The sequence below is a fragment of the Microcaecilia unicolor genome, chromosome 4 (assembly GCF_901765095.1).
Source record: "Microcaecilia unicolor chromosome 4, aMicUni1.1, whole genome shotgun sequence".
NCBI classification, from domain to species: Eukaryota; Metazoa; Chordata; class Amphibia; order Gymnophiona; family Siphonopidae; genus Microcaecilia; species Microcaecilia unicolor.
The window spans coordinates 265,678,572-265,700,716 of record NC_044034.1 but is presented as its reverse complement, the minus strand read 5'-3'; the positions used below and the strand labels follow the sequence as shown (position 1 = coordinate 265,700,716).

Here is a 22,145-nt window from a genome sequence, read left to right as displayed (position 1 = left end):
CATTTTTTCTAATCTTATTTTCTTTTACTCAGTATGTATTTACTTCAATGCTATAACCTTCTGTAGCAATCACTTTCAAACATTCTCATTTTTTACTTGTTTTTAAGGGGATCATCAGATATTGATGCTGCTCTCACCATATGAACACACGATTCAATGTTTCCGAAGCCACTCAGTTGAGGCGCAAATCCTCATAGATCAACCCACATCAATTTATATATATATATATATATATATATATATATATATATACTAGCCGTTGAGCCCGTGAAAATGGGCTACTTTTGGAATGGGGAGGGGGGGTTCCTAGCCCCCCCCCCCCCCCCGAGGTTGGCGCCGCTGCCGCCCCTCCACCTGGCCTGAGCAGCACTGTAAACTTACATCAGCACGCAGCAGCAGGCACATCAGCAAAGCTGCCGTCGGGGCGGGCTTCCTTCTCGGCCTGTGTCCCACCCTCATGTGACGTAACGTCAGCGAGGGGCGGCGGCGACTCCGGGGGAGGGGGAGCGGTTCTGACATCTGCAGCATGCCAGTAGAGACTTCCCTCTCTGTCCCGCCCCGTCATCACGTATTGACGCGGGGGGGTGGGGCGGGGCGGGGCAGAGAGGGAAGTCTCTACTGCGCATTTGCGAGTGAGTACGGTCACTCGCTGTTTATATGTTTGATATGAATTCTTATTACTACTTTTTCAATAGATATTTTCAAGTATTTTTTCTTTAAAGTTGAGAGGTGTGGTAGCCATGTTAGTCCACTCTTAAAGGTTATCAATAGAAATCAAACAAAATAAAACATGGAAAAGAAAATAAGATGATACCTTTTTTATTGGACATAACTTAATACATTTCTTGATTAACTTTCGAAGGTTGCCCTTCTTCGTCAGATCGGAAATAAGCAAATGTGTTAGCAGATAGTATGTATAAGAGAAACATCAAAGCATTACTTTGACAGTCTGACAGAGTGGGAGGGTGGGGGTATGCATGGGGACATCAAAGCATTTCATTGATATTCTAACAGGATGGGTGTTGGTAGGTGAGAGGAGGGTAATAAACAGAGAAATACAGCTTTATGGTTTATAATGGGTTAGAAAACCCAGATCCTTATTAAGTCCTGTTTGTTGGGTGTCAAAATATTCAATCATTCTTATTTCAAAGGTCTTACATTCCTGTATTGTTTTAAAATTACCTTTCAGTATTCTTACTGTGAAATCACTTGGTGCAGTGTTCTGGTCTACAGCCACTACTCCAGGAAGATGAATTACTGAAAGAGAGATTCCCATCCCCACCAGTGCTGGCCTTCCGACAGCCACCAAATTTAAAACACAAGCTGATCAGAAGTAAACTTCCAACACAGATGGAAAAAGAAAAGGGCACGTTTCCCTGTAACACAGCCAGCTGCAAACTATGCCAAAACATTTCACAAGACCCCACAGTCATTCACAAAGGAAAAATATTCAACATAAAGGACTATTTTACATGCTCATCTTCCAATGTGGTATATATCATTCAGTGTAAAAAATGTAACGAAGGATGCTATATTGGAGAAACAGGCCAGATGCTTAAGACAAGATTCAATCTGCACAGACATCACATGAAAATAGCCGGTGCCAGTCAAGCCCCCACCCCTGTGGGCCAACACTGCACCAGTGATTTCACAGTAAGAATACTGAAAGGTAATTTTAAAACAATACAGGAAAGTAAGAACTTTGAAATAAGAATGATTGGATATTTTGACACCCAACAAACAGGACTTAATAAGGATCTGGGTTTTCTAACCCATTTTAAACCATAAAGCTGTATTTCTCTGTTTTATTTCTCTGTTTATTACCCTCCTCTCACCTACCAACACCCATCCTGTTAGAATATCAATGAAATGCTTTGTCCCCATGCATACCCCCACCCTCCCACTCTGTCAGACTGTCAAAGTAATGCTTTGATGTTTCTCTTATATATACTATCTGCTAACACATTTGCTTATTTCCGATCTGACGAAGAAGGGCAACCTTCAAAAGCTAATCAAGAAATTTATTAAGTTATGTCCAATAAAAAAGGTATCATCTTATTTTCTTTTCCATGTTTTATTTTGTTTGATTCTTTAAAGTTGAAAGTTCATGTTAGCACTTATCTTTCATATCGGCACCATTCTTACAACAGGAGAACCTCCGCCAACATGGCCAAGTTTTGATATCTTCCTCAGGAAAGAGGTTCCAGCTACAGAACAGTCCTGCTCCTGCACAAGTTTGAAAAAACTGTGTCCTCCCACTCTGCCTTTACTGGCTAGCGTTCTCTTGGTTTGTAGTCTCCTAATCCATTACAGCAGTCTCACCTGAGGGTTCCAGAGATACCTGTTTTTCCTCTTCCAGATAGTCCATGGACTCTGCTGCTTCAGGGCTTCCTGTTCTTTGAGTGCCCTCAGGAAGTACTCCCTCTCCTCAGCACACCTGGGAGGAATTATATATTGCCTTCTCAGCCAGGGATACTGAGCTTCATTTTCCCACTCCCTCTAGGGGCAGCTGGAGAAATGGGCAGACCTCTTTCTGTGCTGCTTTCTTCCCTTTTTTACTCAAATTACATTCCAGGTATTTGGGGCTGCCTTTCTGACCCTGTTTCTCAAGGGGTTCTGGGTATTGTAGTCTAGGGGAAGTTTTTCTCCTGATGGGGATCTGTGCCTTATCCTCCTCACAATATATTAATATTGAAAGCATGGAGTAAAATGTATAGTAGGGTCATCACTGTGAAGAGATTGTTAGATATGTCATGATATGTACATGTTCGACTATCCATTCCCAGTAATATTTTAAGGAGAATACTTGGCAGGCATGCTTGCATTTCTATTAGGAAATTGGGTCATGTTCAATTATTATAATTCTAGATTATTGGAGTAACAAAATCCAAATTAATGACAAGAAATGTAAATATTGTATAAGGAGAGATATGGTGGTGCATACTCCTGTTCTATTTTGTGATTGGGTTCTTTAATGCCTTATAACTTAAATCAGTTAACATTGAAGGAGCTCACTTGTACTTAAAGCAGATAATAAAAATCCCCTCTTAGCATATAAGAGGGTCATGGTATAAGTAGTGCATTTATCCTGTTAAGGAGTACAAAAGGAGAGCATGCTTAATATAACCTTTAATATTTATATGGAGTCTGTGGTAGATTTCTTTTTTGCTTGGACCTTTCAGTTGAACAATGAATATAGTATGTTAATGTTAGGTACGTGCAGTTAATTGATCCATTTTTCTAGTTAGTTATCTTTGTGAGCCAAATGTATAGTTCTCCGAGGACAAGCAGGCTGCTTGTTCTGACATGTGGGTCGACGTCCGCGTTGGCGCAGGAACTGGCATTTTGCCAACAAAATTGTTTTGCTAGAGTCTTCTAGCATGCGAATCGCACGCACTGCGGACGACTTCCTGTCGCTTCCTCAGTTTTTTCTTGTCCGCGGCGGAGAGACAGTGTTCCAGCTCTTCTCTTCGTTTTTGGCCCTGGAAAGAGTCTTGACGACTAGTTCGTGTTAAGTTTTCTTTTATTTTTTTCGTCATTCATTCAAACAAAACAGACAAACTTCTACCACGTATTTTCTTATATTTAGCCCCTTTTTGTAAGGGCTCTTTCATTTCTTTGTGCCCCTTTTTGTCTTTTCAACGGCACAATCATGTTGTTTGATTTTTCCTTCCATGTCATCGAAGACACCCAGTGGCTTCAAGCGTTCCGGACTATCTCAGGTACCGATACCCACGCCTGGTGTATCCAGTGCCTTGGGCCTGATCATAGCCCAGCCGCTTGTAGTCTGTGTGTTCGTATGAAGAAACGGACCCAAGCGTCTCGAGAAGCCCAATGAGAAAAACATTTTGGGGCTCAGTCCGGTCCTTTGACATTGACATCGGTACCGAGGTCGGCGGTGTCTACATCGACAGGAGCATCAACATCAGGAAGAAAGGTAATGGCTGCTGAGAGACCAACTCGCGCTGGGAGCAGTGAGGCGTCGAATGGGTCTCCACCTGCCTCTAGGCCTCCTGTTATGCAGGCCCCCCCGGGACCGACCTTTGTCGTACCCGGCCCCGAGGAGACGTGAGGATTCCACGTCATCGGTACCAAGGAGCCTCGATGACGGACATTGAGCGAAGGCAAAGAAGCACCATCATCGTTCTCCTTTGACACACGGTATTGGGAGATCCGGGGCGTCGAGAGAGTCGGCACCCGAGAGGCGTTGGCGCCGAGAGGATCACTCCCCCTCGATAAAGGAGGTGCCGATGTGTCGGTCTCCTAGCAGCCCAATACCTGCTCCCGAGCCTCCACAGATTCTGACACCGCCTGTTCCACCGACCCCGCAGCCTTCTCCGATGGCGGCTCTCAACAAGCGCATCCGGGCCTTGTTTCCAGAACTTCTGGAGGGACTGCTATGCCAGTCAGCTTCGGTGGCTGGGGTGCTTGCACCTTCTGTACCTGCTGCTGCAGTGGTGTCTGGCCCTTCGCCTGCGATGAGGTCCCTGACCGTGATGCCACTTGCAGCTTCCACTTCGGCTACCACCCAGGTCGACTTTCCTTCGACGTCGGTGGAGGGAGCTTCGCCGCAGTCGGACCAGGCATCGGCCTCTCAACATTGCCATCAAGGACATCATTCCTCGGCGTCGAGGCAGGTTCAGTGTCAAATCACCTTAACTCAGGTTCTATCCAATACTGAGCAGGAGCGTTTGTGGGAGTCAGAAGAGGATCCCAGGTACTTCTCTTCTGATGAGTCCTTTGGGATGCCCTCTGATCCTTCCTCTCTGCCAGAAAGGAGACTGATCAATCTCCACCAGAGAGTCTGTCCTTTTCCTCTTTTGTCCAGGAAATGGCTACGGCTATTCCCTTCCCTGTGGAAGTTGAGGATGAGCCCAGGACTGAGATGCTCGAGGTCCTGGATTATTCTTCGCCACCTAAAGAGGCTATGACAGTTCCTTTGCATAAGGTACTGAAGGAAGTCCTTATGCGAAACTGGTCAGCCCCTCTGTCTGGCCCCGTGGTCCCGAGAAAAGCTGAATCCCAGTATCGGATCCATGGTGAAACTGGGTTGATGAGGTCTCAGTCACCCCACAATTCCATGGTGGTGGACTCAGCTCTCAAAAGAGCCAGGAGTACTAGAGACTATTCTTCGGCGCCCCAGGCAAAGAGGCTAGAACTCTTGACTCTTTTGGGAGGAAGACGTACCAGGCAGCTATGCTCGCCACCAAGATCCAGTCTTACCAGCTCTTCACGAGCCTGCACTTGTGGGACTCGATACGGCAACTGTCGAGCTTGGTTGCACTCCCTATGGAGCTGGCCGAGCCTTTTTGCCAGGTGGTCAGGCAGCAGAAAGCGTGTCGAAAGTTCCTGTCCAGGGTACTTTTGACACTTTTGACGTGGCATCCAGAGTTGCTGCTCAAGGTATAGTGATGCGCAGACTCTCATGGCTGCATTTCTCTGTCCTGGATCATTCTGTCCAGCATAGAATGGTGGATGTTCCTTGCCAGGGGGATAATCTTTTTGGTGAAAAAGTAGAGGATCTAGTTGATCAGATCAAGAAGCATAATGATGCTATGAATTCTCTCTCCCACCAGACGTCTTCTGCTACTGCCTCCTTATCTAGGAGGTTTTTTGGTGGGAGGAGGAGTGGTCCCTATTCCTATTCTAGGCGTAGATACACTCCTCAGCAGCCTGCCCAGGCTCAACCCCAGCACGCTCGTTCTCGTCAACAGCGTGCGACTAAGGCCCATACTGCTCCCCAGCAAAAGCAGGGGACGGGCTTTTGACTGGCTCCAGTTAAGCATAGCCTCAATAAAAGTGTCCATGCCGATGACTTACCGGTTGGAGGGAGGTTGATATTTTTTCACCAACGGTGGCCTCTTATAACCTCCGACCGGTGGGTTCTTCAAATACTCCGGTTAGGATACACTCTCATTCTGATTAAAACATGGAAAAAAAAATAAGATACCACCTTTTTTTATTGGACATAACTTAATACATTTCTTGATTAGCTTTCAAAGGTTGCCCTTCGTCAGATCGGAAATAAGCAAATGTTGGTAGATGACAGTATATAAAAGTGAAACATCAAAGCATTCCAGTGACAGTCTAACAGGATGGGAGCAAAAAAAGAAATCTACCACAGACTCCATCCTGTTTGTCACTGGAATGCTTTGATGTTTCACTTACATATACTGTCATCTACCACCATTTGCTTATTTCCGATCTGACGAAGAAGGGCAACCATTGAAAACTAATCAAGAAATGTATTATGTCCAGTGAAAAAGGTATCACCTTATTTTCTTTTCCATGTTTTATTTCTATTGATTACCTTTAAAAGTGGACTAACACAGCTACCACACCTCTGTACTCTCAATCTGGAATCCAAACCTCCAAATTGTCCACCGGGAGCTGAGTCCTACAGCTCCCAGCACAAGCAGGTATTTGAGAGGAACTCTCCGCCCTTCTACAGGCCCAAGCGGTCGAACCTGTTCCACCAGGGGAAGAAGGGCTGGGATTCTATTCTAGGTACTTCCTTGTGCAGAAGAAAACAGGGGGGATGCATCTCATCCTAGACCTAAGGGGCCTGAACAAATTTCTAGTTCGAGAAAGTTCAGGATGGTTTCCCTAGGCACCCTTCTTCCCATGATTCAAAAGAATGATTGGCTATGCTCTCTGGACTTAAAGGATGCTTACATGCATATCTCGATTCTTCCAGCTCACAGGAAGTATCTTCGATTTCGGCTAGTAACTCAGCACTTTCAGTACTGTGTGCTGTCTTTTGGTCTGGCGTCCGTGCCCAGAGTATTCACAAAGTGCCTGGCGGTAGTCACAGCGTCAGTACACAGACTGGGAGTGCATGTGTTCCCTTATCTCGATGATTGGCTGGTGAAGAGCACCTTGAAGGCAGGCGCTCAGCAGTCCATGCGAACAACTATTCAGGTGCTAGAACTACTGGTGTTCGTAATCAATTACCCCATGTCCCATCTCACTCCAGTGCAAAAGTTGGAATTCATTGGAGCCCTGTTGAACACAAAGACAGTTCTACAGTTCTAGCTTATCTTCCCGAGACAAGGGCAGACAACCTCCTGTCCCTGGTGTCCATAGTTTGAGGGGCTCAACAGATCATGGCTCGGCAGATGTTGAGACTTCTGGGGCACATGGCCTCCACAGTTCTTGTGACTCCCATGGCACGTCTACACATGAGATCGGCTCAGTGGACCCTAGCTTCCCAGTGTTATCAAGCTGCAGGGAGTCTAGAGGATGTAATCCAACTGTCTACCGACTTCTGGAATTCTCTGCAGTGGTGGACGATTCGATCCAATCTGACCTTGGGCGTCCATTTTCAAATTCCTCAGCCACAAAAAGTGCTGACGACAGATGCATCCCTCCTAGTTTGGGGAGCTCATGTAGATGGGCTTCACACTCAAGGAGCCTGGTCCTTTCGGGAAAAAGGTCTTCAGATCAATCTCCTGGAATTGCGAGCGATCTGGAATGCTCTAAAGGCTTTCAGAGACCGACTGTCCAACCAAATTATATTGATTCAGACAGACAATCAGGTTGCCATGTATTACACCAACAAGCAGGGGGGCACCGGATCTCGCCCTCTGTGTCAGGAAGCCATCCAGATGTGGCTTTGGGCTTGCCGTCATGGCATGTTTCTCCAAGTCATTTATCTGGCAGGCGTAAACAAGTCTGGCCGACAGGTTGAGCAGAATAATGCAACCTCACGAACGGTCACTGAACATGGGCATAGTCCGCAAGATCTTCCGAGCCTGGGGCACCCCCTCGGTGAATCTTTTTGCCACTCGGATAAATCACTTGGTCCCTCAGTTCTGTTCCAGGCTTCAGGCCCTCGACAGACTAGCGTCTGTTGGTGAACAGGCATCCTGTATGCATATCTTCCCATTCCTCTAGTAGGGAAGACTTTGCTGAAACTCAAGCAAGACTGCGGAACCATGATTCTGATTGCTCCCTTCTGGCCACGTCAGATTTGGTTCCTCTTCTTCTGGAGTTGTCCTCCGAGGAACCATGGAGATTGGAGTGTTTTTCAACCCTCATCTCCCAGAACGAGGGGTCGCTTCTGCATCCCAACCTCCAGTCCCTGGCTCTCCTGGCCTGGATGTTGAGAGCTTAGAATTCGCCTCCTTGGGTCTTTCAGAGGGTGTCTCCCGAGTCTTGCTTGCTTCCAGGAAAGATTCCACGAAGAGGTGTTACTGTTTCAAATGGAGGAGGTTTGCCATCTGGTGTGACAGCAAGGCCCTAGATCCTCTTCTTGTCCTACACAGACCCTGCTTGAATACAGAACTACACTTGTCAGAGTCTGGTCTCAAGACCAACTCTGTAAGAGTTCACCTTAGTGCGATTAGTGCTTATCTTCGCCATTTAGAGGGTAAGCCTATCTCTGGACAGCCTTTAGTTGTTCGCTTCATGAGAGGTTTGCTTTTGTCAAAGCCCCCTGTCAAACCTCCACCAGTGTCATGGGATCTCAACGTCGTTCTCACCCAGCTGATGAAAGCTCCTTTTGAGCCACTGAATTCCTGCCATCTGAAGTACTTGACCTGGAAGTTCCATTACAACAAAGTTGTCCTCCGTACGCACCCTAAGTTCCTGCCAAAGGTGGTTTCGGAGTTCCATCTGTACCAGTCAATTGTCCTGCCAACATTCTTTCCCCATCCTCATACCCACCCTGGCGAAAGCAGTTTGCATACCTTGGACTGCAAGAGAGCATTGGCCTTTTATGTGGTGCGGATGAAGCCCTTCAGACAGTCCGCCCAGTTGTTTGTTTCTTTCGATCCCAAGAGGAGCCCTAGGTTTTATCCAGGAGTTTTTTTGGAAATATTTTGCACAGGACTTACAGTAACATATCAAGTTGAGTATTTTTTAAAAGTCTGCTATAGAACAATAATATGTTGTGTTTTGCTGTATTCAAGTTTAAAGTAGGGCTGTACCAAATACTCATATTCTATTTGACCCAAAGTAGTGCCGTGAATAAATTATTCCTATTCGGATGAAGTGTTTTAAATACGAATAACCCGGGGCTCTACTGTGCTAAATCCTACTGAAATTCACTTGATCTCAGATTTCACATTGCTTGTTTCATTATTTGCTATGTTAAAGCTCAATGCCCATTATTTGTATTCAGCTGAATAATTTTCATTATTTGTATTTGGCCGAATAGTAAAGAACTCAAAATCAGTTATTTTTTTTGTTCTTAGTGTGGATATAGGGGGCATGAAAGTTAGGTACTTGCATTTTTAATGATATTTCATATATATGGTTTTAAAATTGAAAGGGTTTTCAGAAGGGTTGATGGCCATATCTGAAAAGGGAACATTTACAAATGGAGTATCTGTACAGGAACTTATTTTTACATGTGGATCAGTTTTCATCCGGAGCTCTCCAGGTCACTACTGGGCTTAAGAGGGATTTATGCCACTCTTTTTGCCAGTTACAAGCCAGTCACTGAAAAGCTTATGTTTTTGTAGTATAAGTTAGTAGATAAAGCATAGATAAATGTTTAGAAGTGGTTAGAAAAACTGACAGTTGTATTTCTGAGGCAATTTTGTGTGTTGTAAGTAATACATATCTTGTTTTAACTCTAGGTTATTGGTACACCCCAGAGGCCGTCAGCACCTAATACTATCCTGGTAGGAAGTCCTCACACACCTAACACACACTTTGCATCACAGAACCAAGCTGCAGACTCCTCGCCTTGGTCTGCTGGGTGAGCAGTGCTAATCTGTTAAGGATGCATATTCTAAGTAGTTCTATGAACTTCTTAGAATGTGTTTAGGATGAATAAATGATACAGATGGGTATGTGTAAAATGTAAGAACTTTGGTTAATAAGTCTTTTAGACTACATGTATGCATCAAAAGTTAGATTAGGGAGCAAAATTTGGTTGTAAATTCATATTTGTACTTAATATTTAAATTAACAGAATATATATCTCATCTTTCATAATTCTGAAACATCATTGACCTGTTTACTGTTGACAAATTTCACTGAACTGTAGTTAGACATGGGGGCTTGTTTATATAGCTGATTCAACACTGTTACTAATTTGTTCTGTACAATGCCACATCAATCTCTGTGCTTTTATTATCCATCACTGGGTAGTTCAGTTGAAGAAGCAAAATTGATATAGAACAATTCAACTAACTGCTAAAGATATTTTGCTATAGGTTGCAGATGAAAAAGGGGAGAAATTGACAGCATTATTTGCGTTAAGATAATGCCAGAAGCAGCCATGTTCATATGCATTTTTGTCAGAAACTGAGTTATTTCAACCAAGATCACCTGCTTGATATTTACTGTACATGAATTGCACAAACTATGAAAAGAAAGATGTCTCAGAAACAGGTTTTTCTGTTTGTTACTTCCATTTAAAAAAATCTATTAAACTGTTTTATTCTGAACCCACTCAAATAAAACTGGTTGAAAGCAGTCCTTAATTAGCAAGAAAATCAAAGGGGTACATTAGAAAGCCTATTTTCATTTTATCATTTTCACATTTTGCTGTGTTGATGCATCAGATTTGTATACATTAGAAATGGGTTTTTACTCTCACAACATGCCATACTCTATACCTTTCAGGGTAATCTGTCTCAGCTAAATTGTTAATCATCACTTTTCTTCAGTATTGTTGTAACCTGTATGCTAATTTTATTAAAGTTTATTTACTAACACTTTGAATGATTCACCCAGCAAGTTATGACTGGAGAAGAAGAAATGAGATTAAAGCCATAACATAACATTTACATAGCACAGACAGTGGAGAGTATATCTGCTGACTTTAGCTGCATGCACTCTGAGCTTCTTGCACCTATATAGTTAGCTGCATTACCTGTCTACACCTTGGTGGAATAGCAAGTCTTCCACATGCTTCCTAATGTAGAGGTAGCCCCTTGATTTTTCCACAGCTTTTCTGGATGCAAGTTCCAGGGGCGCTTCCAAGAGGGCTTGCTGGCAGGTGTAGTTATACTTTATTTCCTTTTTTTAATTTTTTTTTATTTTATCATTTTACTTAATTACATTCACATTTATCACATAAATGTAAGGAAATACAGAAATTAATATAAAAAGGAAAACATTTTCTTTCAACCATATATATTTACATAATTGTCCACAATTGGAAGATCCAAGATCAGGAAAACAATCTTAAAGAAAATAAGAAAAACTCAAAATGGTTAATCTTACACTTCACATTTTCTGAGGGAGGAAGGTTAATCGGTTATTGCAGCCGGTACAGTTGTAACTGAAGGAAGTTGCTGCAGAGGATTCTTCATCTGTTTCCACAACTCTTATAATTTCTTAGGTTCAAACAAATAAGTAATAAGGAAATAAAACACAAGGGAATCGCGCTAGGAAGGCCCCACCTAGGGCAGTGATTCCTGGCTTAAAAGCCAAGACTTCACACCTCCCAGTCTGCGATTCCCTTGATGTGTCAGGAAATATATGCATCTTTGAACCCAAAAAACTATCAACCATGTATCGGAAATACAATTTCAAAACATTGTTCCTATCTAAATCAAAGACGAAAGTCACTAATAATATAACTCTATAACTTCTGAATTTTCCAAAATGTCAGTTAAACTTACATCTCTTTTCTCTGATAAAGAAAATTTTAAAGGAAATATAATTTTAGTCACCAAGAGGTGGCTATCAGAAGGTATTAGGAAAGTATCGGAGAAATATTTCTTCAAGAATTCAGTAGCTTATATATAGGATATTATAGGTAAATTTATCATTCTCAAGTTATTTTGCCTTAATTGGTTCTCCAGAAATTCCAATTTTTACAAGATAGATAACTATTCTTCATTACCAAATTATCTGATTTTCATAGCGAAGCCATTTCCGTAATCAAAGTCTCTATTTCTATATCTTGGACTTCCACTTTGTTAGATAAGTATTAATATAAATTCTTTAACTCACATAGTGAAAAATTTTAAACATCTGAAGAAGAGAGTTATTCACATTCTGCTGCAGTTCCTATAGTACGTCCATTACAACATTATTGGCTTCACCAAGTCCAATTTCTCCACAGAAACCGCTCCAGATATCTTCGGGGGGAAGAGCTCACTCTCCAATCCCCCAGTTGGTTTATTATCCGAGTCGATGTTGCGCCAGGACCTCCTCGGGTCACATGAAAATCCTAATCCACTTCGGGCGTTTCCATTATTGACCTCCATAGCGAAGCATTACTATTTCCGGGTCTTGGAGGGGTCGTGCCAACAGCGGGCTCAAAGTCACTCCCTCCACTGAGATTCGGCAATAAAACCTTGCTGTTCCCCGAAGCAAGAACCGATATCCCCGACGTTATGACCCTGAATCTCTCCAAAATAGACTGAGAAGTGGTGGGAACCTCAGCCGTGTTCGAGGAGGACAGCACCACGGCTTTGCCTTTTCTCTTCCCTATTCTCTGGGGAGCGCGCCCTCTTCTTCAGGCGTTCTGGTGTAAAACGGGAACTCAACTAGCGTATGTCCTCCCTCAACACCATCTTGGATCCTCCAGTTTGGGACACTCTTTGTCTGGTTTCTCCTCAGAGGCCTGTCTGATATGGGTAACCCTACAGCATAGCCCTCTGAGTCATTGAAACACGGAAGCCCCTCCACCACTTACAAGGTGGTGTCCCTTCGGAGGGGTACTTTATTTCCTTTGACACCAGTATTGTGGGTGCTCTGAGTAGATCTGAAACCTTGAGGATACATAGAAGGGGTAGCATGGTTTTCAGATAGTTTGGCCCATTTCCTCTAGGAGCCCTAGGGCACAGATATAGTGAATTGTTTGCCAAAAGATGTGGTGTAGTAACAACAGTTGAAACAGTCAGTTAGTTGTATTGTGGCATTTTGAATCAACTGGAGCTGGTGTAGACTCTTACTATCCCTTAATAGTTAAAAAAGCTGATCGCAGAGTTTCTTTAACACCAATGCTAATACAACAGCTACCAATAATGTTTTAATACTTTATGGGTCTATTAAGTTTTAAATAAATAAATCCGGGAAAATACTGTTGCCTGTGTTCCAGGTATGAGTAGCACTGTGTTCCAGTTTAAGATATAAGAACACATGAAGGACAAAGTATATGATTGTGGGTTTTCTTTAAGTTTGATAAGATATTAATCACTAGTATAAACACAAAAGACCTTTCTGCTAAAGGACATCAAATAAAGAATAGTGTTAATGTTGCATGAACAAACTTTTCTGTGAAAGATTATGAAAGTATGTTTGTGTACCGAACTGTAGTCCCAAAATTTCACACAACTCCATGACATCTTTCTCCTAAAAATGCTGTGGCAAGGTTTTAGCAATCCAGGATCACTGTTAGATTAGGGGTAAGCTGACTACAAAAAAGGGGTAATAAGGACCAGATATTTTTCACAATAAAGTTGAGCTGTCATCCCAATATGAGGTTTTTGGAGATTTCTCTACCCTTGAATACGTAGTAGAATTGTAAAAGGATGTAACACAAGTAGTTATAGACTTGACTTTACTTTCCACAGTAGGAATAAATGGACATCAGAAAAGTTACTTTGAGACCAAGAATTTTGTGTTTGCTGTCACCCACTCACTGAACAGTTTTCAAGTTCCTGTGTATAATACAGTACTTGTATCCTTTGATTGTTTCTTTTGGAATCTATTGTGGAAGTGCACTTGATTCATTTAGCCCTTTTTCAGGAGACTCTCACCTTTTATAGTGACATCTCAGTAACTTCCTCTGTATTTTGTTTTTCTGCTCTGCTGAACCACTATGAAAAGAAAACTCTCCCACATTTGAGGTTTTTCACTACTTGGTGACATTGTGTATATCTATTTTTCCTCCTCTAAAGTAAAAGATTTAGGGCGGAAGTTATCAATGTGAGCTACTGTTAAATGGGTTATTTTACTACAAGTTGTGCTATTTTAACATAGGGTCTCATTGCATAAAATGGGACTTTGTTCTAAAATAGCATAACTTGTGGTAAAAATAACCCATCTTAACAGTGGCCCTTATTGTTTGCCCCCTCCCCCTTAGTGTTTTGTTTCTTCTGTAAAGATGTCCCAAATAAAGTCGGTTCCACCTGCTTGCTGTGTGAGAGAAGGATACAGAACTTCAGCATCCACTCCAGATGGCTGATTTGTCTGGGCTTAGACCAAACATTGTGGCAGGATGTCTCTGTAAACCTTTAAAAAAAAAAAAAAAAACTTACCCAACTCAGCAATCACTTTGCCCAAAAGAAGAAGTGATATTGCCTACACAGAATTCAGTTGACCCTGAGTACTCTAGCAGATCCACCTTGGCGTAAATTGTACAGTAATTTCAAGTCCAACCACAAATGTGGTACCAGGAATCCTCCAAATTGGTGTGAATCTCTTTGAATGCTTCTGGGACCAAGTGCAGACATCTACTGCGTACTTATACAAATCTGAGCCAAAGACATCCTTGAAAATTTCTTCTAAGGCACTGAAGAAGTGCAGACGCCTTAGCACAGATGTTACTGAAAGCACTTCTAATCAGAGGTCCGTGCAGCTGTGTCGTACTGTATTTATGCTATCAGTGACTCTAAGGCTGGTTTGTGTAGCACTGACCTGTCTCTTCATCTGTCACCATAGTCATCGCAGTGACCTCAAACTGCAGGTAAACAAGTGTAACTGACTAGTGTAGATCATGAACAGACTGCCCTAGCACAAGATTCATTCTGTACCAATAATGTAGAACCAATGCAGGTGTGCTTCTCCTCTCTAGCAGACACTCTCATCACTCTCTAGCAGTTATTAATAACTTTTGTTCTTTTGTGGCACATTTATGTGTGTATTGGCCACAGTTGTTGCTTGGAGACTTCAGCATGGATCTGGATGACCCTACTGATTCTGGAGTGTCTGTTTTAATCAGCTCCACAAGATTTAGGACTTGTTCAAATTAAGAATCTGCCAACTCACCAGAAGAATCTTTTGGATGCATTGTTTAATGCCTTTCATCAGCAGAATAGGAAGCTGGTTTCCAGTTGTTATACTGTACCAGCTATTTGAACAGATCATTGCCTCCTACAGTTTGAAATTGAACTGGGATTTGTATAATGTCCCATAAGCTTGTGTTAGTCAGCAAATTATCCAGGGTAAACTTAAGTTGACTCGATGGTTAAAGTAACTTCAAATTTGAATGTGATTTACATCAAGCCCTTCCTTATCTTTAATTAGGTAGACAAGGAAATTTGAAGTAAAAAATTATAAAAATGCCATTAAGAGAATATACTGTACTAAACAGATAATTAGTAATAAAGTAGGAGAGAATTATTGAACTGTAAAAACTTTAAAGGTTTCTGCAATTCAGTCTTTGGATGATCAGCATAATAACTGGCACATTATCTTCAAGAGAAAATTCAATTAGGGACTGATTTGCTGAACCCAGTAAAGCAGGCTGATTTATCCTTTTGAACAGTCCTCATAGAGACCCACTTAAAAGAATTGCACTAAGCCCCTGAACACAGTAAGCTCACAGCTGGGTTCTGTGGTAGATTCCTTGTCAAATGGACAATCCCAGAGGAATCTAATTTGGTGGGAATTTCAAAAGTATCTGAATTAGAGATACATAGAGGCATATTTTCAAAGCACTTAGCCTTCCAAAGTTCCATAGAAACCTATGGAACTTTGGAAGGCTAAGTGCTTTGAAAATATGCCTCATAGTCTGATACTGATATTTTCTAGAGGGACATTTGATTTGAATCCCTACCTTGCCTTTTTGTTGAAGGAATTGATTAAAAATGCAATTTTTTTTTAAACAGAGATGGTGAATGCATGTTTAAGTTTGGGTTGTTACCTTTTAAGGTTAAGGTCTCCAGTGTTAAATCTGATTTTGAAGGAGATTTCTCTTGATAAGTCTTATTGTAGTAGTTGTAGACCAGTTGCTAATTTACCATTCCCAGCTAAGTGATTAGAGTTGCTATGCAGTAGCAAAAGTTTTCATGACTGTTAATCTGAGTTTAGAAAACCTGATGCTGTGATGGTATTTCTGATAGAGCAACTTCAACTTTGATTAGATAAAGGAATAGACGGTATGGTGATGCAATTAGATTTATCACGTGCATGCAGTCTGGTAGATCATCTATTTTTGTTTGATACAGTGAGCCTAGATAGGCATAGGAGGTTCTTTTACAGTGGTTTGAGGCTTTTCTTTCCCACAGGGTTACACAGTTATCTTTAGATTTCATGGTACTGTGTGCTGTTCCATAAGGATTACCTCTATCCCCTATTCTATTTAATATTTTTGTCCATGTCCTAGGAGATCAGATTCGAACATTTGCTATCTTGCCTTTCTTATACTGATTTCTTTTTTAAATATTCCATTGGAAGCAGTTGTCCCAATGGTTCATTTGTCAGTGTTTTGATCTTATTGGATATTGGAAGCAAAACAATAGTCTGAAACTTAATCCTGAAAAAACTACTAATTCAAGGGTTGGGAGAACCTTAAACCTTTTGCCTCAAGAAAATCTGACTTTAGGAAGAGGTATTCAACTGCACACACAGCTTGAAAAAAAATCTAGGAGTGATAATCAACTCGTTTGGAAGACCAAGTTTCAAATGTTTTCAAAAACATTTGGGGGTCTTAAGAATGGGTAGGCAGATTCATGCCTATTTAAATGTGGCAGATATGAAGAAGGTAGCCCCTGCAATGGTTCTTTCCCAAATTGATTATTGTAATCTTGTTTACTTTGGATTGCCTAAGAAGTCATTGGACCAATTACAATTATTGCCTTATACTCAGTCATGGTGGTTCTGAAAAGTAAAAGATGGGAGAGAACAACCCCAATTTTAGTTACCATGCATTATGTCCTGTTGAGAACCGTTTTAAAATGGATATTTTTAGAATTCTTCATGAATCAGTCATGTGGGTCTGGGGGCACATCAGGGGCACTCTTGCAAGGTAGTTTGTCATGCAGTGCAGCAATGAGCCTTGCATCAGCCATGTGCAATCACCACACATTCCCAGGGTAATATGCATATTCAGAGTTGGTGGGATTGTCATGAAGTCCCCCCCCCCCCCCTTCTGTCACTCTCCCCCATGTGCAGGAAAGGACAGAAAATGGAGTCTGCATCATGTGCAAGGCTGACATGATGGCCTGCATATCTCTGAGATGCCCTCATCTAAGCTCAGCCCTGCTGTTTCACACTTACATGTGCATAGTGGCAGCTGCCACAGATGTACAGACTACAACCATAAGTCTCACATGTTGTGGTTGACTGTGCATCACCACCTCTTTGCCATAGTGCAGATGTCAACAATGAAGTGCCCCAAGCTGTCAGCCAGGATCTCTGGCCATATAGTGACTACTCACTCTGTAGCAAACACCCAAATTGACTGACCTCAGCTGACCTATCTGAGGAGCATAGCAAAACATGTCATATGGGAACCTGGTCTGTAAAGCTAATAAGGACCCACTCCCTGAACCCTGTCCTCTCAAACTTGTGCTTTGGTGCGCTCCAGGACCTGGAGGTGCTATGGTGGCACATCTGCCACATATGGAGGGAGAACCGGACTTTCAGCATTTCAGGCAGCACCTGACAGAAGGTTTGTAACAATTTAGCACAATAACAGTCACACCCTGGAGCAATGAATATGTATGCATTAGCTGTAAACACAGTGCGGTCACAACCCCTGCATACACTATGACAGTGGTTCCCAAACCTGGTCCTGCAGGCAACCCAGCCAGTCAGGTTTTCAGGATATCCACAATGAATATTCATGAGAGGTTTGCATGTAGTGAAGGCAGTACATATGCGAATCTCTCATGAATATTCATTGTGGATATTCTGAAAACCTGACAGGTTGGGATGCCTCCAGGACGAAGTTTGGGAACCACTGCAATGTGTTGCAGCCAACACAACACCATTGATAAGACATGGGAAGGGCACGGGAATGGAACGTGTCCCCAGGACCCTTCTGTGTTCAAAATCAAAGTGGCCAACGTGTGGTACATAGTAGCAGCTAGTGTAGGATAGGCAAGAGAACCGGGAATCATAAGGAGCTGCAGTGAGAATTGAACACAGTTCCCCTGGATTTAGAGCCCACAGCTCTAACCCTGGCCACACCTCACACATACCCACATACCTTATAAGGTCAAGTTCCAGGAGGATGCAACATGGACCACAGAAGGCCTTCAGAGCACTAGGTGCTATCCAAACACCAGGCTCTTCAGCCCACACAGAATGTACGTGCTACTGTGAGATCTAAAGAGAATACCTTCTCCTGCTTTAGACTTAGCCTGGCCTCAGAATGACATCCTATAGTATATCTCCTATCAAACTGAGCTCTCTTTTTCATCAAGCACTGCCATTTCCTCCCCTCCCCACCCACAGACAGTTTGAACTTCGTGGGTGTGGCTTGGATCTCTTTCAGGGAGAGAAAACTACCTACTTATAGCAGCAGCTTCAGAGAGCATTTTCCATCTCACAGATAGGCTGCAGTGAATACCTTCTCCTGCTTTAGACTTAGTCCCACACACCCTACCCCTCTACCCACCCACCCCTAGAGTGACATGTCTTATATAACCTCCCTATCAACCCACTCATTACTTTTACCTCACCCATTTCTATTCTTCCATCACCTTCTCCCACTACTCCAACCAGAGTTACACCTAATCACACTGACCACCCTTCAACATCTTCAGTCCTTCTGTGACTGTTCTCTTGTGCTTGACTGCTTAAATATTTTAAATTTAAATGCTTTACTTTTTGTCTATTAGATTGTAAGCTCTTTGAGCAGGGACTGTCTTTCTTCTGTGTTTGTACAGAGCTGCGTACACTTTGTAGCGCTCTAGAAATGTTAAGTAGTAGTAATCTGTAGGTCTCGTATGCATGAGTCCCTACCACACTAGCATCTTACCCAGCACCTGTAACTGTGTCACCATGATTGACACAGTACATTTGCACCCCACATCCAAACCACTGCCTGCCCACTGCCTCCATCATCCTGAAATCTGATCCCATATTCCTATATGTAGGCTGCCCTCAAATGGATAATCATATACCATTATCTCCAGTATTCCTTGCCATGATATATCATTGGTCATAGACATCATTGATGATCCCCAGTTAACAATACACAGCCCCTAACTGTTGCAGGACCTGCATAGCACTGGCCACTGCACTGGTATGCTGGCCAGGTTGCTACATGCAGCCCTGGATGTATCGAGGTCGCATCTGCACAGCTCTGACACATGGAAGGGTAGCACTATAGGGCAGACTAGATGGACTGTACAAGTCTTTGTCTGCCATCATTTACTTTGTTACTATGTATGCTACTAAGGTACTTGCCTGGGTAACATGAGGCAGAGAGCTCATCTCCCTCAATGCACTTCTATGCATTGAAAAATGGCACACATGGCATTGCCTCCTAGGAAATGTTGGCCTACTACCCAGGTGCAATGATTGTAACTGACATGCACTCTTGTTCACACACAGGTATCCCTCCAGCACAAGATAAAGCAGAGGCCAAGGAGGAGGAGACTGAGGAAGTGGAGGACTAAGGCCAGTACTAGGCAGACTTCTACAGTCTGTGTCCTGTATATGACAAAACAATTTAGGATGGGCTAGAGAGGGCAGTGAGGACAGTGCTGGGCAGATCTTTATGGTATTCTTCAGATGCCATACTGGATACCTGTACTGTTGCTGTCAAGGCCTACCTACATTCATCCTCAGAGTAAATCTTGCTAACAGTATCATGTCTCCGTAGTTTCATAATGTCTAATCATTTTTTGATTCATGAAAGGGGGTGTGTTTTTGTCCAACTACCATTTCAGAAACCACCTGTCCCATGGGACCTTAACATCCGCTCACAAAGTTGCCTGTTGAGATAAAATAAAATCTGCTTCACTCAAGCATATCAGCTGCCTGGAAAGTGCTCGCTGTCATAGTGGTTAATTCAGCTAGAAAAATAAGTGAATGTCAAGCCTTGTTTACCTATGAATCATATATTCTGTTTTGACCACAACAGAGTAGTTCTTTGATGTATTTTAAGTTCATACCAAAAATAGGTCTTTTCAAGTCAAGAGGAACTAATAACTTACTACCCCCCCCTCCCCCCCCCCCCCCCCCCCAAAAAAAAAAAAGAGTCCATGTACGAAGCCCTTTCATATTCTGGACTGTTAAAGGGCTCTTGCTTATCTTAAAAAACTGAATCAGTCAAAACGTCTACACAGTGTTTGCATTGGTGTTCTAGTAGCAAAGTGGCTAGCAACCCACATCCAGTTTTGTAATGAGCAAATCGGTACCTCTCTAACTAGTATCATGGCCCTCCTGAAATTTGCTTCATTGGACACCATTTACAAAGCAGTGACTTGGTCCTTGCTTCATACGTTCACTTTTCACTATTACTTGAACCAATCCATAGTCCGAGAAAGGTACATTGCAGGTGGTTGAGCAGTGCTGACCAACCTGGTTTTATAACAAAGGAAAATTTAAGAAAAAAAAAGGAACAATGTATGTGGAAGGAGATTATATGTACTTTGGCTTGCTCTGCAGACAGATTTGGAGTTGTGGGAAGATACCACTACTGTATGGCCAGGAATGCTGAAAGTTGAAAAGGATCAAGAATTGTATACTGCATCTGCCAAAATTTTGCAAAAATATACATGGGTTCCATAAAACAAGTCACTTATCTGCTGCATTCTTGACTTCCTTATCAGTAACTTTTTTTCTTTTGTATACTCCTAGGCTCTTTGGGAACATATTGTATTTTACAATCCCCCCCCAAAAAAGTCATGATTTTAAAGAAAACTTCCAAAATCCATTCCCTGTCACAGTGAAGCATCAAATTAACTATCGGCTTTGAAGATGCCACTGCATCACTTTCTAACCTTTCAAGGAAAACACATGGATCTCCTCATAACCCTGAGGAGCAAAACATTTTCAAAATAGGTGGAACTGATGTTTCAAGCATTTTCAATACGTCAAGGATATATATATTAAATTATAAGGAGAGACAGAAAAAAAGCTTAGGAAGTTGGCTCAAATACATATTTTTTGTCTGACCATATTATTCTCCATTGCTGATTTTTAAAACATTAGACTGCATAATCCCAATCAATAAGAAAACAGAACTACTCCATTAACTTCAGATAGGACCAGGGCTTTTTTTGAGGGGGTACTTGGGGGTACTGAGTACCGGCACCTTTTCCATTGTCTCCAAGTTTTAATGAAAGAGCTCAGGCTCTACACTAGAGAGTTGCACGGGGACAGAAATCTTACCCATCCCCGCCCGTCCCTGCTGGAATCTTACCCGTCCCCACCCATCCCCACTGGAATCTTACCCATCCCCACCCAACCCCACAAACATTTAAACCATCCCAACCCGTCCCCGCAAGAATTTAACCCATCCCCACCCATCCCCGTAAGAATTTAACCCATCCCCACCCATCCCCGTAAGAAAGTAATAGTACATAAAAGAAAGATCCAGTCAGCTCCCTCAGTCTCTTTCTGGATTTGAGCCACAGCACTGTAGGCAAGGAAGGAACAGAAGTTGGAACTTGGAACACTCTGGTGCGCACATGTAAGATTTGTCTCTGATTCACTGGCAGTGTGTGCTGAGAGGTCGCCACATGCACGCGCCAGTAGGTCAGGTGACATCTGATTCTCGTGCCTGTGTCAGAGCTGAGGTCTGTGCTCCAGCCTGGGAGCAAAGAGGATTAATAGTAACATAGTAAGTGACAGCAAATAGACCTGAACGGTCCATCCACTCTGCCCAATAGTCACGCTCATGATCAATTCATCATTAAATCAACGAGTGTGATATTATATACTTGATTATGGTCTTTCTTTCGTGTTTCTGGAACAAAGACCACAGAAGTCTATCTGGCCCCATCCTTATATTCCAACTGCTGGAGTTGCCATCGAAGGCCACTCCAGCCTATTCATTTGTGGGACACAGACCATAAAAGTCTGTCCAGCACTGTCCTCATGTTCCAGCCACTGAAGTTGCTGTCTAAGCCCTTTCCAGCCCATCCTACACCAGATTGCCATGTATGAGACACAGACCATACAAGTCTGCCAGGTATCAGCCCTAGTTCATCACAGCCAGAGTCGCCATCTAAGCGTCACTTGACACATCCACACACATGCAGCCATTTAAGGTTAGGTTTTATATAACTTCCATTTTCTAATTAGAGATCCTCTGTGTTCATCCCACGCCT

General features: G+C 42.6%; 1 protein-coding gene across 3 annotated transcripts in view; it reads left to right on the top strand.

Annotated features, from left to right (window-relative positions):
• Nucleotides 1-22,145, top strand: part of TFDP1 (transcription factor Dp-1) — a 172,703-nt gene that overhangs the window by 73,311 nt on the left and 77,247 nt on the right. For all 3 annotated transcript variants that reach the window (XM_030201495.1, XM_030201496.1, XM_030201497.1), the window contains exon 5: nt 9,585-9,706. In XM_030201495.1, the coding sequence (XP_030057355.1) occupies nt 9,585-9,706 (122 nt within the window). The remainder of the gene's footprint in view (nt 1-9,584; nt 9,707-22,145) is intronic.